Source organism: Typopeltis vanoorti, chromosome 13 (assembly GCF_054136105.1).
Source record: "Typopeltis vanoorti isolate ZY-2024b chromosome 13, IOZ_Tvanoo_1.0, whole genome shotgun sequence".
Taxonomy (NCBI): Eukaryota; Metazoa; Arthropoda; class Arachnida; order Uropygi; family Thelyphonidae; genus Typopeltis; species Typopeltis vanoorti.
Window position 1 is genome coordinate 49,572,090 of NC_143561.1, and position 16,317 is coordinate 49,588,406.

General features: G+C 35.1%; 1 protein-coding gene across 1 annotated transcript in view; it reads left to right on the top strand.

Moving 5' to 3' along the window:
- Positions 1-16,317, top strand: part of LOC150100135 (glutamate receptor 1-like) — a 227,060-nt gene that overhangs the window by 188,518 nt on the left and 22,225 nt on the right. The window contains exons 13-14 of the mRNA XM_090402506.1: positions 3,083-3,324; positions 10,662-10,782. Of these exons, the coding sequence (XP_090258632.1) occupies positions 3,083-3,324; positions 10,662-10,782 (363 nt within the window). The remainder of the gene's footprint in view (positions 1-3,082; positions 3,325-10,661; positions 10,783-16,317) is intronic.

A 16,317-nucleotide genomic window follows, 5' to 3' on the forward strand; every position in this document is an offset into this window, starting at 1 on the left:
AAGCAAAAACCTATTCAGAATTTTACAATTATTTGGTGTAAATGGGACATTATAGATGAATGTTATTATTATAACAAACCTCCATGGATTCAACAATCCCAGGAGGTTTCACTTGGCATGTAACATATCTGTCATAGTGAGCTTTAATTTTGAGTTCATGTTGAGTTCACATTTCTTGCACTCACAATTCATTCCGCTGGTGCATTTCAATCACCTACTAGTCTCCATGTAAAAAAAAAAAAAAAAAAAACTTTTCGCTCCCCTCTTTGCCACACTGTACTCAACTTTCAAGAATGTTCTCTCCTTCATCCCTGTCACCTACCACTATGTATAATTCCTTCCACATTAATCCAATAAAATCATTTTGCTAACTTAAATATTTATATTATATTGTAAAAACTGTGGTTGTAGTTATACGTTCAGTATTCTTGTCGGCTGCACCTTTTGTTATACTATATACTTTCATTATTCTGTTTTGTCTTTAATTTCTCTTTACTTAATTATCGTAAATGGTTGACTGCCTAAAGCCACAGACTGCTGCCATCTACTTATGTGTACTAATCTTATCTCCCACATTCTATAGTCTAACAAATTTATTTGTTTAATGACTGTGCCAGTTAGACTGTATTTTGAGCACAAGAGAATAAGATCTTAAACCAAAGACAAAGCAGATATTGTTCGTATTCTCCTCCTAATATTATTCTTACTTTAAAACTAGTCGTGGCATAAATATAAGTCATATGAACTTCTACACAGGTTCGAATTTTTTAGGATAGTGCATTGACAAAAATCAGTCCAATGTGTTGTTTACAAACCATTTAATTAAGTGTAAAGGAATATTTACAGAATGATACAGTATGTACACAAGGTCATCACAATTTTCTTACTACTCTCAATTCTTTCTACTTTATAACTACACACGTAAACTACAGTAATTAAATTTTTTAATAAGTAAATATTTCGTCCTAAGTATCTTAGGACATCATCAGTACAGTTTTCACACAATACTAGGAATAACATACAGTTAGGACGCATGATTATAATGGAATTCCACTATGCGTGCAGTAGCATGTTATAGAATTAAATTAAAATATATCTGAGAAAAATAAATAAATAAAATAATTAGAGATTAAATTCATATAAAATAACATCAATTTATTTTACACAGCATTAAGGATGACAATTTCTCATACTTTAGGGATAGTAAGAATGTCATTACAGTTTCCCAGAAGTTCACTCTTTTTTTGGGTCTGTGATGTAGGACTTCATCACTTTCCTTATATAAATGCTCATGTTTATATCTTGAGCTATGTAGAAGTTTGGGATTTCAACTCCGTGTTGTGCGAGGCCAGATTTGTGCAGTTTGAGAAGACGGACATGGTTCAGATGTTCAGAGATGTGTTTAATAATAGATCTTCCTGTCTGTCCATAGTAAGACATCTTACAGGGACACGGAACTTCATAAACACCAGATAACATCAACGGTGAGAGTTTGTCTTTAGGAGAAGGTAACATATTATAGATCTGGTTGATTGGTTTGTAGGTAGCAGCAGCAAGTTTGTATTTCTTCATAATTTTTGACAGGCATTCAGAGACAGCTTTGACTTATGGTATAGGAATCCTACGAGCTTGTTCTTGTCTAGGTTGATGTGTGTGTGGGGGAAGTGACATGATTTTTTTGAGTTGTTTTTGGATTGTATCCATTTCGTATGGCTGTATTTTTGATGATTTCCTATTCTTGGTTTAAAGATTCTTTGGAGGAGCAAAATCCGTGTGCTCTGGCTACTAATGATTTAATGATGCCATATTTTTAAGATGGATGGTGAGCAGATGAACTGTAATGTAATGACCTGAAAATATTGGCTTACGATAGGCAGAAGTGGAGATGGAACCATCTTGTTTTTGTTGGATGTGTAAATCCAGAAAGGAGATACCTTGTGAAGATTCTTTTCTAGTGTGAATTTGATGCAAGGATGAAAAATGTTGATCTTATCTAGAAACAGATATAGTTCTTGTTCAGAATGACTCCACATGGCAAAAATGTCATCAACATATCGTAGCCAAATTTTTGGTTTAGGTTCAAATGTGAAAATTTTTTCTTCACGGTGTTCCAGAAAAAGTTTGGTGATAAGGGAGAGCCTATTGCTGTTCCTCTTGCTTGTAAATTTTTTCTTTCCATGTGATGTATCCAGATGTAATAACAAATTTGAATAATTCTACAATATCAGATGGAAATTTTTGAGTTAACAAGTCTATTGTTTCCTTGTCAGGAATATTAGTGAAAAGGGAGACAATATCGAAGCTAATTACTGTGTCTATTTCTGACAGTCGAATGTCTTTTATTTTTGTGTGGAATTTTTAATTGAAGAGGCTGAGTGGCCTATAAGAGGACAGAGAAGGTTAGACAAAAATCTTGATAATTTGTAAGTTGGGCTGCTAATAGAATCTACAATGGATCTGAGTGGAACGATGTTCTTGTGAAGTTTAGGTAAACCATATATTCTAGGAGACCTAGCATGGTATGTTCTGAGTTTTTTTATGGTTTCTTGATCTAAGGAAGTGGTTTCATCGAGTAACTTGTTGAGTTTCTTGAGCTGTCCTTTTGTAGGATCATAATCAAGTTGGGTGTATCCTCTTATCCTTTTATCTCTCTCTCCCCATAGATTCTTGAGTCTTCATATTATTTTAGTTCCTTTCCACTGGATCCCTTCAGAGTCTCCACTTTCAGTAATACCCATCATGCTGATTCTTCTGCCATTTAGCACCAGAGATGTTAGCCTGAGAAAACATTTCTTTTCTTTTCTTGGCATAATCAAATTTTCTCTGAAATAATGTGAGATATCGGATAACAAAACAGTTTAGCATCATCATCACCAGCAGATTGTCAATGATAACCTGAAAAGAAACTTCTAGAAAGATTTTTTTTTTTGGGGGGGGGGGAAAGACTGGGTAGTGGCATACCTACTGATGAAACACATTTGTAAAATGATTTTATGTTTTTCTGCAAAATATAATCCATTATTTACAATTGCTGTAAATACATTTAATATAATTATATTGCTTTCCTCTATTCTTTTTTCAGAATTCAAAAGCTGGTCTCTACAAGCAGTTTGGAGAGTATTTGAATAAACATCCAGATGTGCTTTTAAAAAGTTATCACGAGGGTACAGAACGTATAAGAACTGCTGATGATTTTGCATTCATTATGGAATCTCCTTCAGCTGAATATACGAGTTTAAGGAAGCCATGTGATATAAGTGTTTTACCTGGAAGTTTTCATAGCACTGGTTATGGAATTGCACTCCAAAAAGGATCTAAAGACAGGTGCACGAAGATTAAGTTTAATTGCTATTTCAGTTCTTGGTTCTATTAATTTCATTTTGAAGATTATTTTATAAAATTCTTTCTATTTGCATTTGTCATGCTAATTTTTATGTGCCACACATAATGTTAGTAATATGAAAAATAACAATTAATGAGAGGAAACTGCCATTAAACAATTAATGTCAATCTGCTTTTATCCTAATCAAACATAAAAATCTGCTTCTCACTATTAAACTTATCTGCCATATCATAATTTTCATTATTATTATTATTACCAAATTTGCATGGATAGAGGTCACACTCAACCAGCAACATATCTGTCATAGTAATCCTTTCATTCATATTCACTCATTACTTTCTCTCCATGTAAAACAATCTACTCCTTGCTCCTTTATTCCCTACATTTTTAGATAACTTCTATGGATGGCTTCTTTTTTTTTTTTTATCTCCCTTCACTTTATGTTTGATTCCATATGTATTAATATGTTATCAACATCATCGCAAACTTCAAAAGTCTATATCACATTATTACTTTGCAATTTATATTTCCTCAACTCCTTCCATAACCAACGTTCATTCTGATATTAACAATTATTGAAAACAAATGTAATCTTTATTTCTGGCTGTTTAATTCCATAAGATCCTCAGGTTTTTCTTTTCTTCATACTATCCTGAGGATTTTCGTTACTCTCTAGCTGTCTATTTATCTTTCCATATTACTATCCTACTGACTTTTATAGTTCTTTTTCTATCCACTTTAATAGGCATGTAAATATGAGGAGAAAGGATTTGTTGCATCATTGTTTGTTAAAAATCATTGGTATATGATGGGAATGTGGGTGGGGGATATGGTTGTTATTATTATTATTGTTGCTGTTATCGAGTCCAGTATTATTATTATTGGCTGTCTGATATGTATCAGCAGGTTGTGCATGGGGGAGTGATATCCCAGAAGAGGAAAGTCACTAGTGGCATGCCCCAGGGATCTGTTTTGTGACCATTGTTGTTTAATTTGTATGTAAATGACATTGGAAAGGGCTTTAATGGTAATATACAGTTGTTTGCAGATGATAGGGTTTTGCAAGAGGACTTAAATAGATAGTCTGAATGGGCAATTTTGTGAGGTTATCAGTTTAATGTTGCAAAGTGTAAGGTTTTAAAATTTGAGAAGAAAAGATGGAATTCAGAGTATAGGATTGGTGAGGATATTTTAGAGGAGGTGACAAGACCTGTGGGTGATGGTGAATTGCAGCTTGAAATTTTGTGGACATTTTGCTAAAACTGTTAGGACAACACAGTGGATTATGGGAATGATGCAGAGAACACTGATGTGTAGAATTAAGGATGTTTTGAATCCATTGTAGAAGGCTTTGATCAGGCCGCATATAGATTACTATGCACAGATTTCGTCACCAGGTTTTCAAAAGAATGATGAGATGTTGGAGAGGGTTCAGAAATGATTGACTAAGTTGGTTTCTGGTCTCTGGAATGTGGAATATGAGGATAGATCGAGAGAATGCACATTACAGAGCCTAGTGGATAGAAGGAAGAGGAAAGACATGATCAAGATGTAGTTGGTAAGGAGTAATTACCAGATTAACATGGATGAGATTTTTCATAGAATACCTGGAAATGGGGGAGAATGAGAGGCCATTTCTGGAAACTGTATAAGGCAGATATGAGCAAGAGGTTTGAGGAGTAGATTTTTTGCATGGAGAGTGATTGGAATGCATTTAAGTTGAGGTATGATGAGCTGTGCATGTGAGGGTGGGACCTCCCATAATGAGTCTCTTGACTCATGGAGGTCTGTTGATTATAATAATAATATATTCTGTGAGAATAGAAAGGGTAAGAGTGGGGAGAGAGTGCTGCTACTGCTGATGATAGCAGGGATAGTGTGCCCACTCTAGCTGAAGATGTAGGGAAATAGTAACAGTGGTTCCGAGCAGTTGCATATCATCCAACATTAACTACGGCAGTTATCAGCATACACTACACTGGTGTAAAGACCACTAACTGATTCTTGAAGCATTTTGAAAATCCATGATATAGAACAATGAACCATGCTATACCCCTTTTTCATTTGGCTAGGTGAATGTGGCTATAGCAGATATCTGGGGAACACTTTTATGCCTGAGTGCATCATCCCAAGTGAAGTGTGGTGGCAGAGGTGTAGTAATGATTTGAAGCAGTTTCTCCTAGTGTATGGAATTGGACTATAAGTTATAGGGCCTGAAATGATGAATACTGCTGGATATGCAACATTTCTAGATAATGCACTCCATTCTACATGCCTCACTACAGTTTGGCTGTTTTGCATATTGTTGGACACACCATATATTGTGATGTATTCTTCAATTGTAACCAAATGTACATTGAGGGAAGAAAGAAATGTATTTCTTTTAGGATATGTTAGAAAACAATAATTAAGGAAAATGCTATATTTGGTTGGTATATTTTATTATTATTATTATCACCCAAGACCCCATGGAGTCAAAGACTCATCTAGGAGGTCCTTTTATCAAACACATAGCTCATCATACCGTGCTTTAAACACACTCAAATTTTCTGTAGACGCTACACTCTCAGGCAAGGCATTCCAATCATTCACACACTCTGCATGAAAAATAACCTTCTCCCCCCCCCCCTCACTCTCTTTATACAGTTTCCAGGGATGAACCTCTGGTTCTCCCCTGATCTCCCACTATTTTCTGTAGAACCTCTCCAGCATTGATCCTATAACAACCCCTTACCAACTTGTAGGTCTCTATCATATCTCCCCTCTTCCTTCTCTCCACTAGACTCTGCAAATTACATCTTCTCGATCTTTCCTCATACTCAACATTCCAGAGGTTAGAAATTACCTTAGTCAGTCGCCTTTGGACCCTTTCCAACATCTCTTCTGGGCATCAAATCTGGGCACAGTAGTCCATGTGTGGCCTAATCAAAGCCTTATACAATGGAACAAGAATCTCCCTACTTCTACAAGTCAGTGTCCTCTGCATCATTCCCAGAAGCCTTTGTGTTGGCTTCACCATTTTGGCTATGTGTCCCCTAAATTTCAGATTCCTTATCCACTATCACCCCCAGATCTCTTATTTCCTCCACCTCCAACAATATATCCTCACCAAGCATAAATTCTGCATCCCATTTTTGTTTGCCAAATTTTAAAACTTTACATTTTGTAACATAGAACTCATATTTCCATTCCCATCCCCAATCACTCAATTTATTCAAGTCTTTTAAGGCCACAACATCTTCTCTGCTCTTCATGATTCATCCTAACTTTGCATCATCATCTGCAAACAACTGAATATCTCCATCCAAATCTTCACCAATATCATTAATATAAAAGTTAAACAGCAATGGCCCTAAAACAGACCCCTGAAGCACACCACTAGTAACCTTCCTTTTCCTGGATATCGCTTCTGCCCCCCCATACACAACTTGTTGATACCTATCAGATAGCCAGTCTCCAATCCAATATACCAATGTAATATCCAACCCCATCCACTGCAGTTTGACTATCAACTTATCATTCAGTAATCTATCAAAAGTCTTTGCAAAATCTAAGTATATTACTGTGTATCCTTCTCCTCTGTCCATGGAAGCAGTCACCTTATTGTAATAAGTAAGTAGATTACTAAAACATGACCTCCCTTTAGTAAATGCATGCTGTCCATGAAAGATAATACCATTGTTGTCAACCCAGTTCTGAATCCTAGTTCTCACAAGCTTCTCCAACAACTACAACACCTGACACACAGATAAGCCTATAGTTTGATGTTTGAGTTCTATCACCTCCTTTATGAAGTGGCACAATCTTGTCCTCTTCCACTCCTTAGGAACTTGACCCAGTGCAAGACTCATATTTAAAAAATATGTGAAGGCCGGCGTCAACTCCCTGGCACATTCCTTCAGAATATGTGGTGATATATTATCAAGTCCCACAGCCTTATTTACATCTAGTTTGCTCAAATCTCCATACACCTCTTGCTCACTTACAGTCACTTACTCTTCCCCATCATCAACTGCTCTCAATCTCTCTCTCTCCATGAAGTCCCATTCACACAATTGAAAGACCTTTATGAACTGCTCATTAAGTATCTCTACCTCACCTTCTGCAACAGCTGTCTTTATACCATTTTCTCCAATCCTTCCATAATCATTCTTTCTTTTGCTGGCTACATATCGAAAGAACTCCTTAGGATTCTTTTTGGCTTCATTAGCTAACTGCTGTTCATACCTCTCTTTAGCTACTCTCACCAACCAAGTCACCTGCCTTGCCTGGTCAATTTGAACTACTAAAATGTGTAAATATATATATGAACCAACATTAATCAGCCATATGAAAATAGCAAATATAAATATATTGACATTTACAATGGCATAATTAAAAAAAAAAAGTTATGGGGATAGGGAAAGAGATTTTTTTTTTGCAAAATATAATTATCTAACCACTAATAAACAGCAGTTATATATGTTGATAACTCAGTAAATAACTATAAGAAGGAGATTATTATCCAATGAACTAGTAATGCAGATCAGGTGATTCATCTAGGTGTGGCAGGAATACATGTAGCTTGATGGAGCAGCAAATCATCTTGTACATTTTATTGTGCTTATTATTTATTATATATTTCTATGTTTTATTATATATTTTACTTTGTTTTCTAAGAATTTTCTTTTATTCACTAATGAGCACTATACACTATTTCTATAGTAATATATACATAAAGAATTTCCGCTCATCATTGGAATTATCCAATCCTGTATGGAAATTCTACCTTCCATTCATTTTAGAAATTATGGACTTTACAACTGTGTTATAAATAACTATTTTAATTTCCCGACGTTTAGACCTTCATATTAAGGTATATATAAGTATACAAGGGCAAGCTGAGTTACATTTCACACAATAAGCTAAAGAAACAATGATCTGATCACCAGTTATTCTACTGGCATGAACTCTAGTAAAAAAAAAAAAATACAGATAAAATAAAAAATTAATTAATTATTTAGAAACTATAATAGATTTAGTTTAATCCTTTATCCCAGTGAGAGCAAACAAAGTTTGCGCCTGAAAATATCTTCAGGACTAAATATAGTGTTGTACTATCTTATCCAGTAAGTAGTGCAACACCAAGGCAACTCGTGGCAAAGGTGGAGCAAGCTACCAGGCACTTCTAACCCAGTATCTCCCATAATGCAAAACACATTTCCTATGTGGATATGTATACTGTTATGCATTAAAGGGATTGGCCATCTACCCAGACTAGTTTCGACCTTTATTGAAGTGCCTGGTAGCTTGCTCCACCTTTGCCACGAGTTGCCTTGGTGTTGCACTACCTACTGGATAAGATAGTACAACACTATATTTAGTCCTGAAGATATTTTCAGGCGCAAACTTTGTTTGCTCTCACTGGGATAAAGGATTAAACTAAATCTATTATAGTCTAACCTAGTGATAAATAAATTTTCAACATCTTTCTCTAAATCCAGAGTAATTTTTAAAAAAGGTGATAAACCTTTTGGCAACTCCCATAGGCACAGATGACTTGCTACTGCTTCTGCCTGGTATCTCCAGCTCTGGGCCTGGCTCCCACTGAAGAGACCTCAATAAAGGTCGAAACTAGTCTGGGTAGATGGCCAATCCCTTTAATGCATAACAGTATACATATCCACATAGGAAATGTGTTTTGCATTATGGGAGATACTGGGTTAGAAGTGCCTGGTACTGGGTTAGAAGTGCCTGGTAGCTTGCTCCACCTTTGCCACGAGTTGCCTTGGTGTTGCACTACTTACTGGATAAGATAGTACAACACTATATTTAGTCCTGAAGATATTTTCAGGCGCAAACTTTGTTTGCTCTCACTGGGATAAAGAATTAAACTAAATCTATTATAGTCTAACCTAGTGATAAATAAATTTTCAATATTTAGAAACTACATCAAAGCTAAATTCTATTTAAAATAATATGAGAGAAACAGTCTTTCATATAGATAGTTTTCTTAATAGTAACAATGATGTCCTATTTTTAACATGACAATTGTTATATTAGATTTAGGATTCTGGATTATCTACAGTGTCCTGTTTATAACTCTTAGGGAGAAAGGTTCTGTGGGTAGAATATGTGCTTTCCATATGCTTGAGATTTTTAGACCATCATTATTGTTCAGATTGGGGTAGTTGATAAGAAGCCTGTGAGATTCTTAAGGACATCAAGGGAATGTTGGTGAACAGTGAGATAATATCAAAGCTAACCAAAATATCTGTATTATTTAAAGTTAAATTCTCAATAGAAGTTTTAAAGTGAATTAGAGTTTTTTTTTTTTTTATATAGGGAGTGGTATGACTAGTGAAGGAGGGGAGGAGATGTAAGAGAACTTGCTAACTGTTTTTCTAATTTATAGCATGGAGAATCTGTAACATTTACTGTAGGTCTTAAGGGGGAATTGGGTTTGGATATTTTTGGTAATCCATATATCTTTTGTTGTTTTTTTTTGGGGGGGGGGGGGGGGGGGATGAGAACTGAAGGATTTGAGTTCTTTTGTGATTTTAGGAGCCAGGAAGAAACTTTTTTTGATTTGAGATCTGGTGGGATCATAATCTAAAGTCTATAGGTGGAGCAGTCTCTGAGAATCATGTCCATTTTTCTATTGTATTCACTGGTATTAAGATCAACAGTAGCACTTCCCTTATCAGCTCTGATAATGACTATACTGTTGTCATTGTGTAGTTTCTTGAGGACGCTGATTTAGCAAGATGATAGATTTCTTTTAGGAGGAAAAAATTGAGAAAGAATGCTGACAACGTCAGCCTAATGTTAGCTTCTGATGCTAATTTATGGATATTGCTAACAACATTAGGCTTGATGAACAGTGTTAGAATAAGAAACTATTCCTGGAAGTTGTATAAGGAAAGTAAGAACAAGAGAGTGAGGAAAAAATTTTTGCATGAAGAGTTGGTGAGTGGAATTCATTGCCCAAAGTGTGGACAGTGCAGAAATTTAAGACACAAATTGATGAGCATTCTGTGTGACAGTGATAACTTTCTATGAATTGTTTACTTCATGGAAATTTGATGCTAATAATAATTATGAATGGCTTGAATCAGAACAAATTCTGATTTAGACAATCACTGAATTATGGATTTTAACTGAATAATAATTCTTCAATATTTGTATTTGTGCTTTACATATATTTTTAGCTACGTCTGTTTAGTTAGTAAAAAAATGCTGTGGAAAACACTTCTTTATGACCACTTTGCTTGTTTGTATGTGCACACATCGTGTGTATAATCCTTTTCATTCTTTGTATTAATATTTATTTCTGTAGAAAAGAACTCAGCGATGCAATTACAACACTTCATGAAAGTGGAGAGCTTACTGTGCTTTATCACAAATGGTGGAGAGAGAGCAGTGACTGCAAGGAAGATTCTAATCAACAGAAATTCACTGTAAGTAATTTCCAAAACTAGTTTATGAACTTTAAGTCCTTTATTTAAATATTGTGCTTGATCATTTGTGTACATTACATAATCTTCTTATAACTTTAAATAGTAAGATCTTCTATTAAAACTTAGAAAATAACATTCATTGTTTTAATTAAGAGACAGAATTTTCACTTAATATTCAATGTTAAGGTTGCATTCTAATTCATTAAGAGAGAGAGGAGGGATTCTTTTGAAATTAAATCTTAGTTTTATCTCAGAAGAGTCCTTCAACAGATTTTACCCTTATTTTCCTTCAAGATAGATGAGAATTAATACAGCATGGCAATTTCAAGTTTCTGTTAAAAGATGTTTAGATGGAATTGCCAAAAGTTTGTAGCCACATGATGGCTACAAACTACTTTAACTTGGATTGAATTCTGCTATACAGTGACTTATGCATAAGAGATGGCAGAGAACTTTGAGTGATTCTTTTTCTCTGCATTTATTCTCTGGATTCTTTATCCTCAACTTCTTCATTACCACCATTTAGATTAGACATGCTTCTTGAGGATTTCATTGCCATTTACTTCCAAATTATTTATAACTGATGAGGACACAGCTCATAACATTTACTCTCCGTATCCTGCAAAAATATGCTAAAACCTACTTCTGTTCTTGTCAGGACATCATCTTCTGTCAGTCAACCACATTTCATTGATCCCAGTAATCTCTGACCAGTCTGAGGCTGTCATTACCACCGGTTCATTCCCTTTATTTCTGATACTCCTGGCATTTGAATAGAGACACATCAGTGTATTATTATTATTATACCATGCCGGCCTGTTGGCTGAGTGGTTAGCATATTTGCTCTCCAGCCAAAAGGCTGTGGGTTCAAATCCTGCCATGGATGTTTTAGTGGTGGTGGTGATGATGGTCGGTAATAGATGGCGTTGGTTTAGATGATCAAGGTAGTTGCAGTTTGTGCGTTGGTAGAGACAGAGAGTTGTAGAGTAGGTGCCCTCCCTCCCTCGATGAGTCCTTGGTCTCCATGGAGGTGTTATGTAATAATAATAATAATACATTCTCCTCCCATCTCCCAATATATTTAGGTATATTCACTTAATGAATGAAAAAAGGTAATCATTGTGGAGAATTTCAGTTATGACAATATGAATAAACTGGAAGAAAGAATAAGCTATAGACTGTGATAAAGAGAGAATTTGTCAAATTTCTGAGAAATAATTAATGTAATGGAGGGAACAATGTGATCAAGAATTCTGGACTTAATACATCTGAGAATGTTGTGAAGGAAGTATCCATTTTGCCTTCAGTGAGTGAGATTGATCAGGTGGTGTTTACTTGGGAAATGAGCAAGCATATAGATGCCTTGGGTAGAAAAAGATATAAGATGGGATATTATGATAGTCTTCAGAAGAGGAGAAGTTAAGATGCTACACTTGGAAGAAAAGAAATTAAGAATGTGCTTGAGAGCAGTTTAAGAAGAAGAAAAGAAATTAAGAATGTGCTTGAGAGCAGTTTAAGAATATTTGCAGTCAGCGGTGAGGAATTGCGTTTATAAGGTTAGAAGGATAAATCTAATTGGATCACTCCAATTCAGTGGATGAATAGAGGCATTAAGGGAGTTACAGAATTAAAAGTGCTATGAAAAAAATATAAAAGGTAAGGTGTTGAGAAGCTGTACTATGTATATAAAAAACAAGTAAGTGACAGAACTAATAAGAAAAAAGAATTAGAATAGTGACTAAAGTAAATCCCAAAGAGTTTTAGGCATTTGCTTTTGCCACTTAAAAAAAAGAAATGTTTAGAAAATGATGACTTTATTGGATAAAGTTGATGATTAAATAAGGGGGGGGGGGGAGTGCAGGAGATATAGTGGAAGTTTAGTAATCACTTTGCTCAAGTGTTTCATGGTAACAATTTAGGCAGTATTTGTAGAAGACGATGGAGAGCTGTGGAATTTTAGTAATTTAGATGTTAATAAGACCATGGAATTTTTGAATATGAATCCAGCTCATGAAAGGTTATTGCACATTAGTATCCTATTGTGCATTAGTATCATGGGTGGGACTACAGACTAGAAAATCAAGAAACTCTGCTTTGGAGAACTTTTAACTTTTTCAAGCCACTTCAGATTTCCAAGGTAGTAGTGGTTTTTCACCAGGTGATAAAAATCATTTCCATCAAACATAGGATTGGATGATATTTCTAAATTCATGAGTATATTAGGAATCGATAGTATACCATTGACTTCATTATTTATTGAGAATAAATAATGAATAATAAATAAATAAATAATCTTTTAATCTTGGAAAAGTACTGGCAGAGTGGAAGAAAGATAAAATAGTATCACTGCACAAAGGTAATATGATAACTGACACATTGAATTGTAGTTTGGTTTTCATTTCTGGAATGGGAATAAGGTTTTAGAGAAGTTGGTCGGCATCAGGATACATGGGTGAATAAGAACTTTTTGAGAACCAGCATTGGTTTGTTAAGAAATAGTTCATCATCATCATCAATTTCCTGATATGTACCCTCAAAGGTTGTTTGGGCTACTATTACAGTACTGCATAAGTTTACATTATTATTAATCCACTATCAACAATTTTCTTCCAAATAAGTCTATTACTTGTCATCACTCCAATATTGTTAATATCTAATATTTGATTCTTATAAGATACTTCTGAGCCATCTTCACTAAAAACCATGTAAATAGCTGTAATATTTTACTCGTTCTCTAAGCTCTCTATTGAGAATGCAGCTGAAGTTTTCTATGTTCGTGCCTATGTTCATAGCTTTGGTCTTTTTACTGCTGATTTTCAGGCCAAATTTGTTACAGCTATTATTCAATTTAGAGAATCTTACTGTACTCCTGCAACACCAGATGTATTGTAGAGTACAGTATCATTTGCATAAAGCAAAGAGCTAAGTTTGATATCCCCTATTATAATATCAGGTTTAATTCTACTTTCTTTGTCTTTAATGTATTTTTGTCTTACCCCTGATTTTACATCAAACCATCTTTCTGCATTTCATTTCCTTCTAACTGTTGATTTATAACTAAAATATAGACTATGTATTGCTTTGTGTAATGCTCCATTTATCCCATATGATTGTAGCATTTAAAAAAGATATCCTCTAGGCACCTTGTTGTATGCCTTTTCCAAATCTACAACACTTAAATACATGATCCTTGATCCATGATTCCATGATTTCTGAACTATTTGTTGTAAAGTGAAAATCTGATCCTGACAACCTCTGTTTGCCCTGAACCAAACTTGTTATTCTGCACAATTTGTCTCAGCCTCATTTCAAGAATGCTTGTATAAATCTTACCTGGAACACTTAGTACAGAAATTCCTCTGTAATTTTTACATTTAGCTTTATTCCATTTATCATTATTATTATTATATGGTATCTCCATGGGAAACAGAGACTCATCGTGGAAAATCCAAACTAACTTTTATACACACAAAACCTGTCATACCCCTCCTTAAGCTCATTCACTGTCAGGGAACTCACAACTAATTCTGGCAATCCATTCTACTCATTCACCACTCTCCATGCAAAACATGTAGTCCACACACACCCCCCCCCCCCTACTAATCACTCTTACACAACTTCCACAAATGGCTCCTAGTTCTCCGACTAGGAGAACTAGGAGCCATTTGTGGAAGTTGTGGAGTACTTGTCATATATTGATATATTTCCATTGAATTAATTTTATCAATCCCCTTTAATATCTTAAAAGTTGGAAAATTTGAAAAGTATTAAAATTTTTCTGCCTATGAACTAAACTTTGTAACCCACAAACCTTCAGCCTATCTGCATAGGGAACATTCCACAGACCTGTCACCAGCTTAGTCACTCGTCTCTAAATCCTCTCTGCCACCTCCCGATCCCTAAGAAACCCAGGTAACCAAATCTGTGCACGGTAGTCAAGATGCAGCTGAATCATAGGCCTTATAAAGAGGATAAGAACTTCCCTATCTTTATTTGTTAGCATGTTTTTCAACATCCAAGTAATCCTTTTAGCCATTTTATTAACTTCTCCAATACATCCTCTGAACTTGTTCAACTCTCTGTCCACCATTATCCCCAAATCCCTAGCCTCATCAATTTCCTGCACTCCAGTACCATCAATATGATACACCATATGCAACCTTTTCAACCTGAAGTGCATAACCTTACATTTTGCAATATTAAACTGACAATCATTAACCTTTGCCAACAATGCTAATTTATTAAAATCATCCTGCAGGATATCTACATCATCTTTATTTACTATTGCTCTCCCTTAGTTTTGCATCATCAGCAAACAACTGAATATCCCCTCTGAAATTTTTTCTATATCATTGATATACAAATTAAAGAGTAGTGGCCCTAGTACAGAACTTTGATGTACTCCATTAGTCCTCATTCTCCTCGATTTTACTATGCCATATGTTACTCTTTGATGTCTGTCTGTCAGCCTCCCCCCCCCCATCCATTCCTATTTGCTCCAACTTTTGTAATAGTTTTCCATGTGTTATTTTGTCAAACAGCTTTGCAAAGTCTAGCACTTTCATGCTGTAGCCATTTCCTTTATCCAATTCTGCTGTCACTTTATTATAAAATGTGAAAAGCCAAGCTGCCCACTATGATTTTGCAAAAAACTGCAATAGGATAATATGTATTCTCCAGTATAATATATAACAGTAGCTTTAAAAAAAATACAACTCATGAGATTCATAAGGATATATAAATACTCTTTTGATTTTATGGTAAGTAAAGAAGCGAGAAGCAGGCTTTTCATATAAACTGGTGGATGCTTGGAGTGCACTTCCTGAAATGGAGATAAGAGTGCAGACAGTGAATGAGTGTAAGGAATGGTAGAAATGGTACAGTAGACTTTGTGACATCTTCAATCAAGCCACCATTGATGAATTTATGATTGTTGTGTGGGTATTGAAAATAGATAGTTCTTTGTGACTTCATTTGGAAAAAAAGGTGGTGCTGAATGCAACAAGATGGACTACCACAGGGGAGAATGATTACTCCTTTTTGAACATTTAAGTCAACAACCAACCAGTTTTGCATATGCAGATCATCTAGCTTTTGCAACACAAGCCTCTGACTTTAATATGACTGAAGGTAAACTGTCACTAGTCCTAATAAATCTGGTGGTTTATTTACAAAGAAAACTTTCTTGCATGTCAATCCAGCCAAAAATCATTCGATTTTGGCTGGCTTCACAAAGGCTAAAGTTAGTAGTGCAAGGAAGAGCAGCATTCTACAAAATCTCATTAAAGTGGGATACATTTGTTGATACCCTTAGAACTGTGGGTCTTTCTTTATGTTTTGCAGTTACAGATTATGCATGCCCAGTATGGATAGATCATGCCATGTCTCCAAACTTGATGTAGTATTAAACCAGAGTTACAGACAAATCAGAGATACTTAAAACCAACAAAGGCAACTGACCTCTACTAGCTTTCTTGTATAGTCCCATCAGCTATTAGAAGAATTGTTCTTACAATAAAAGACCCTTTGCAACAG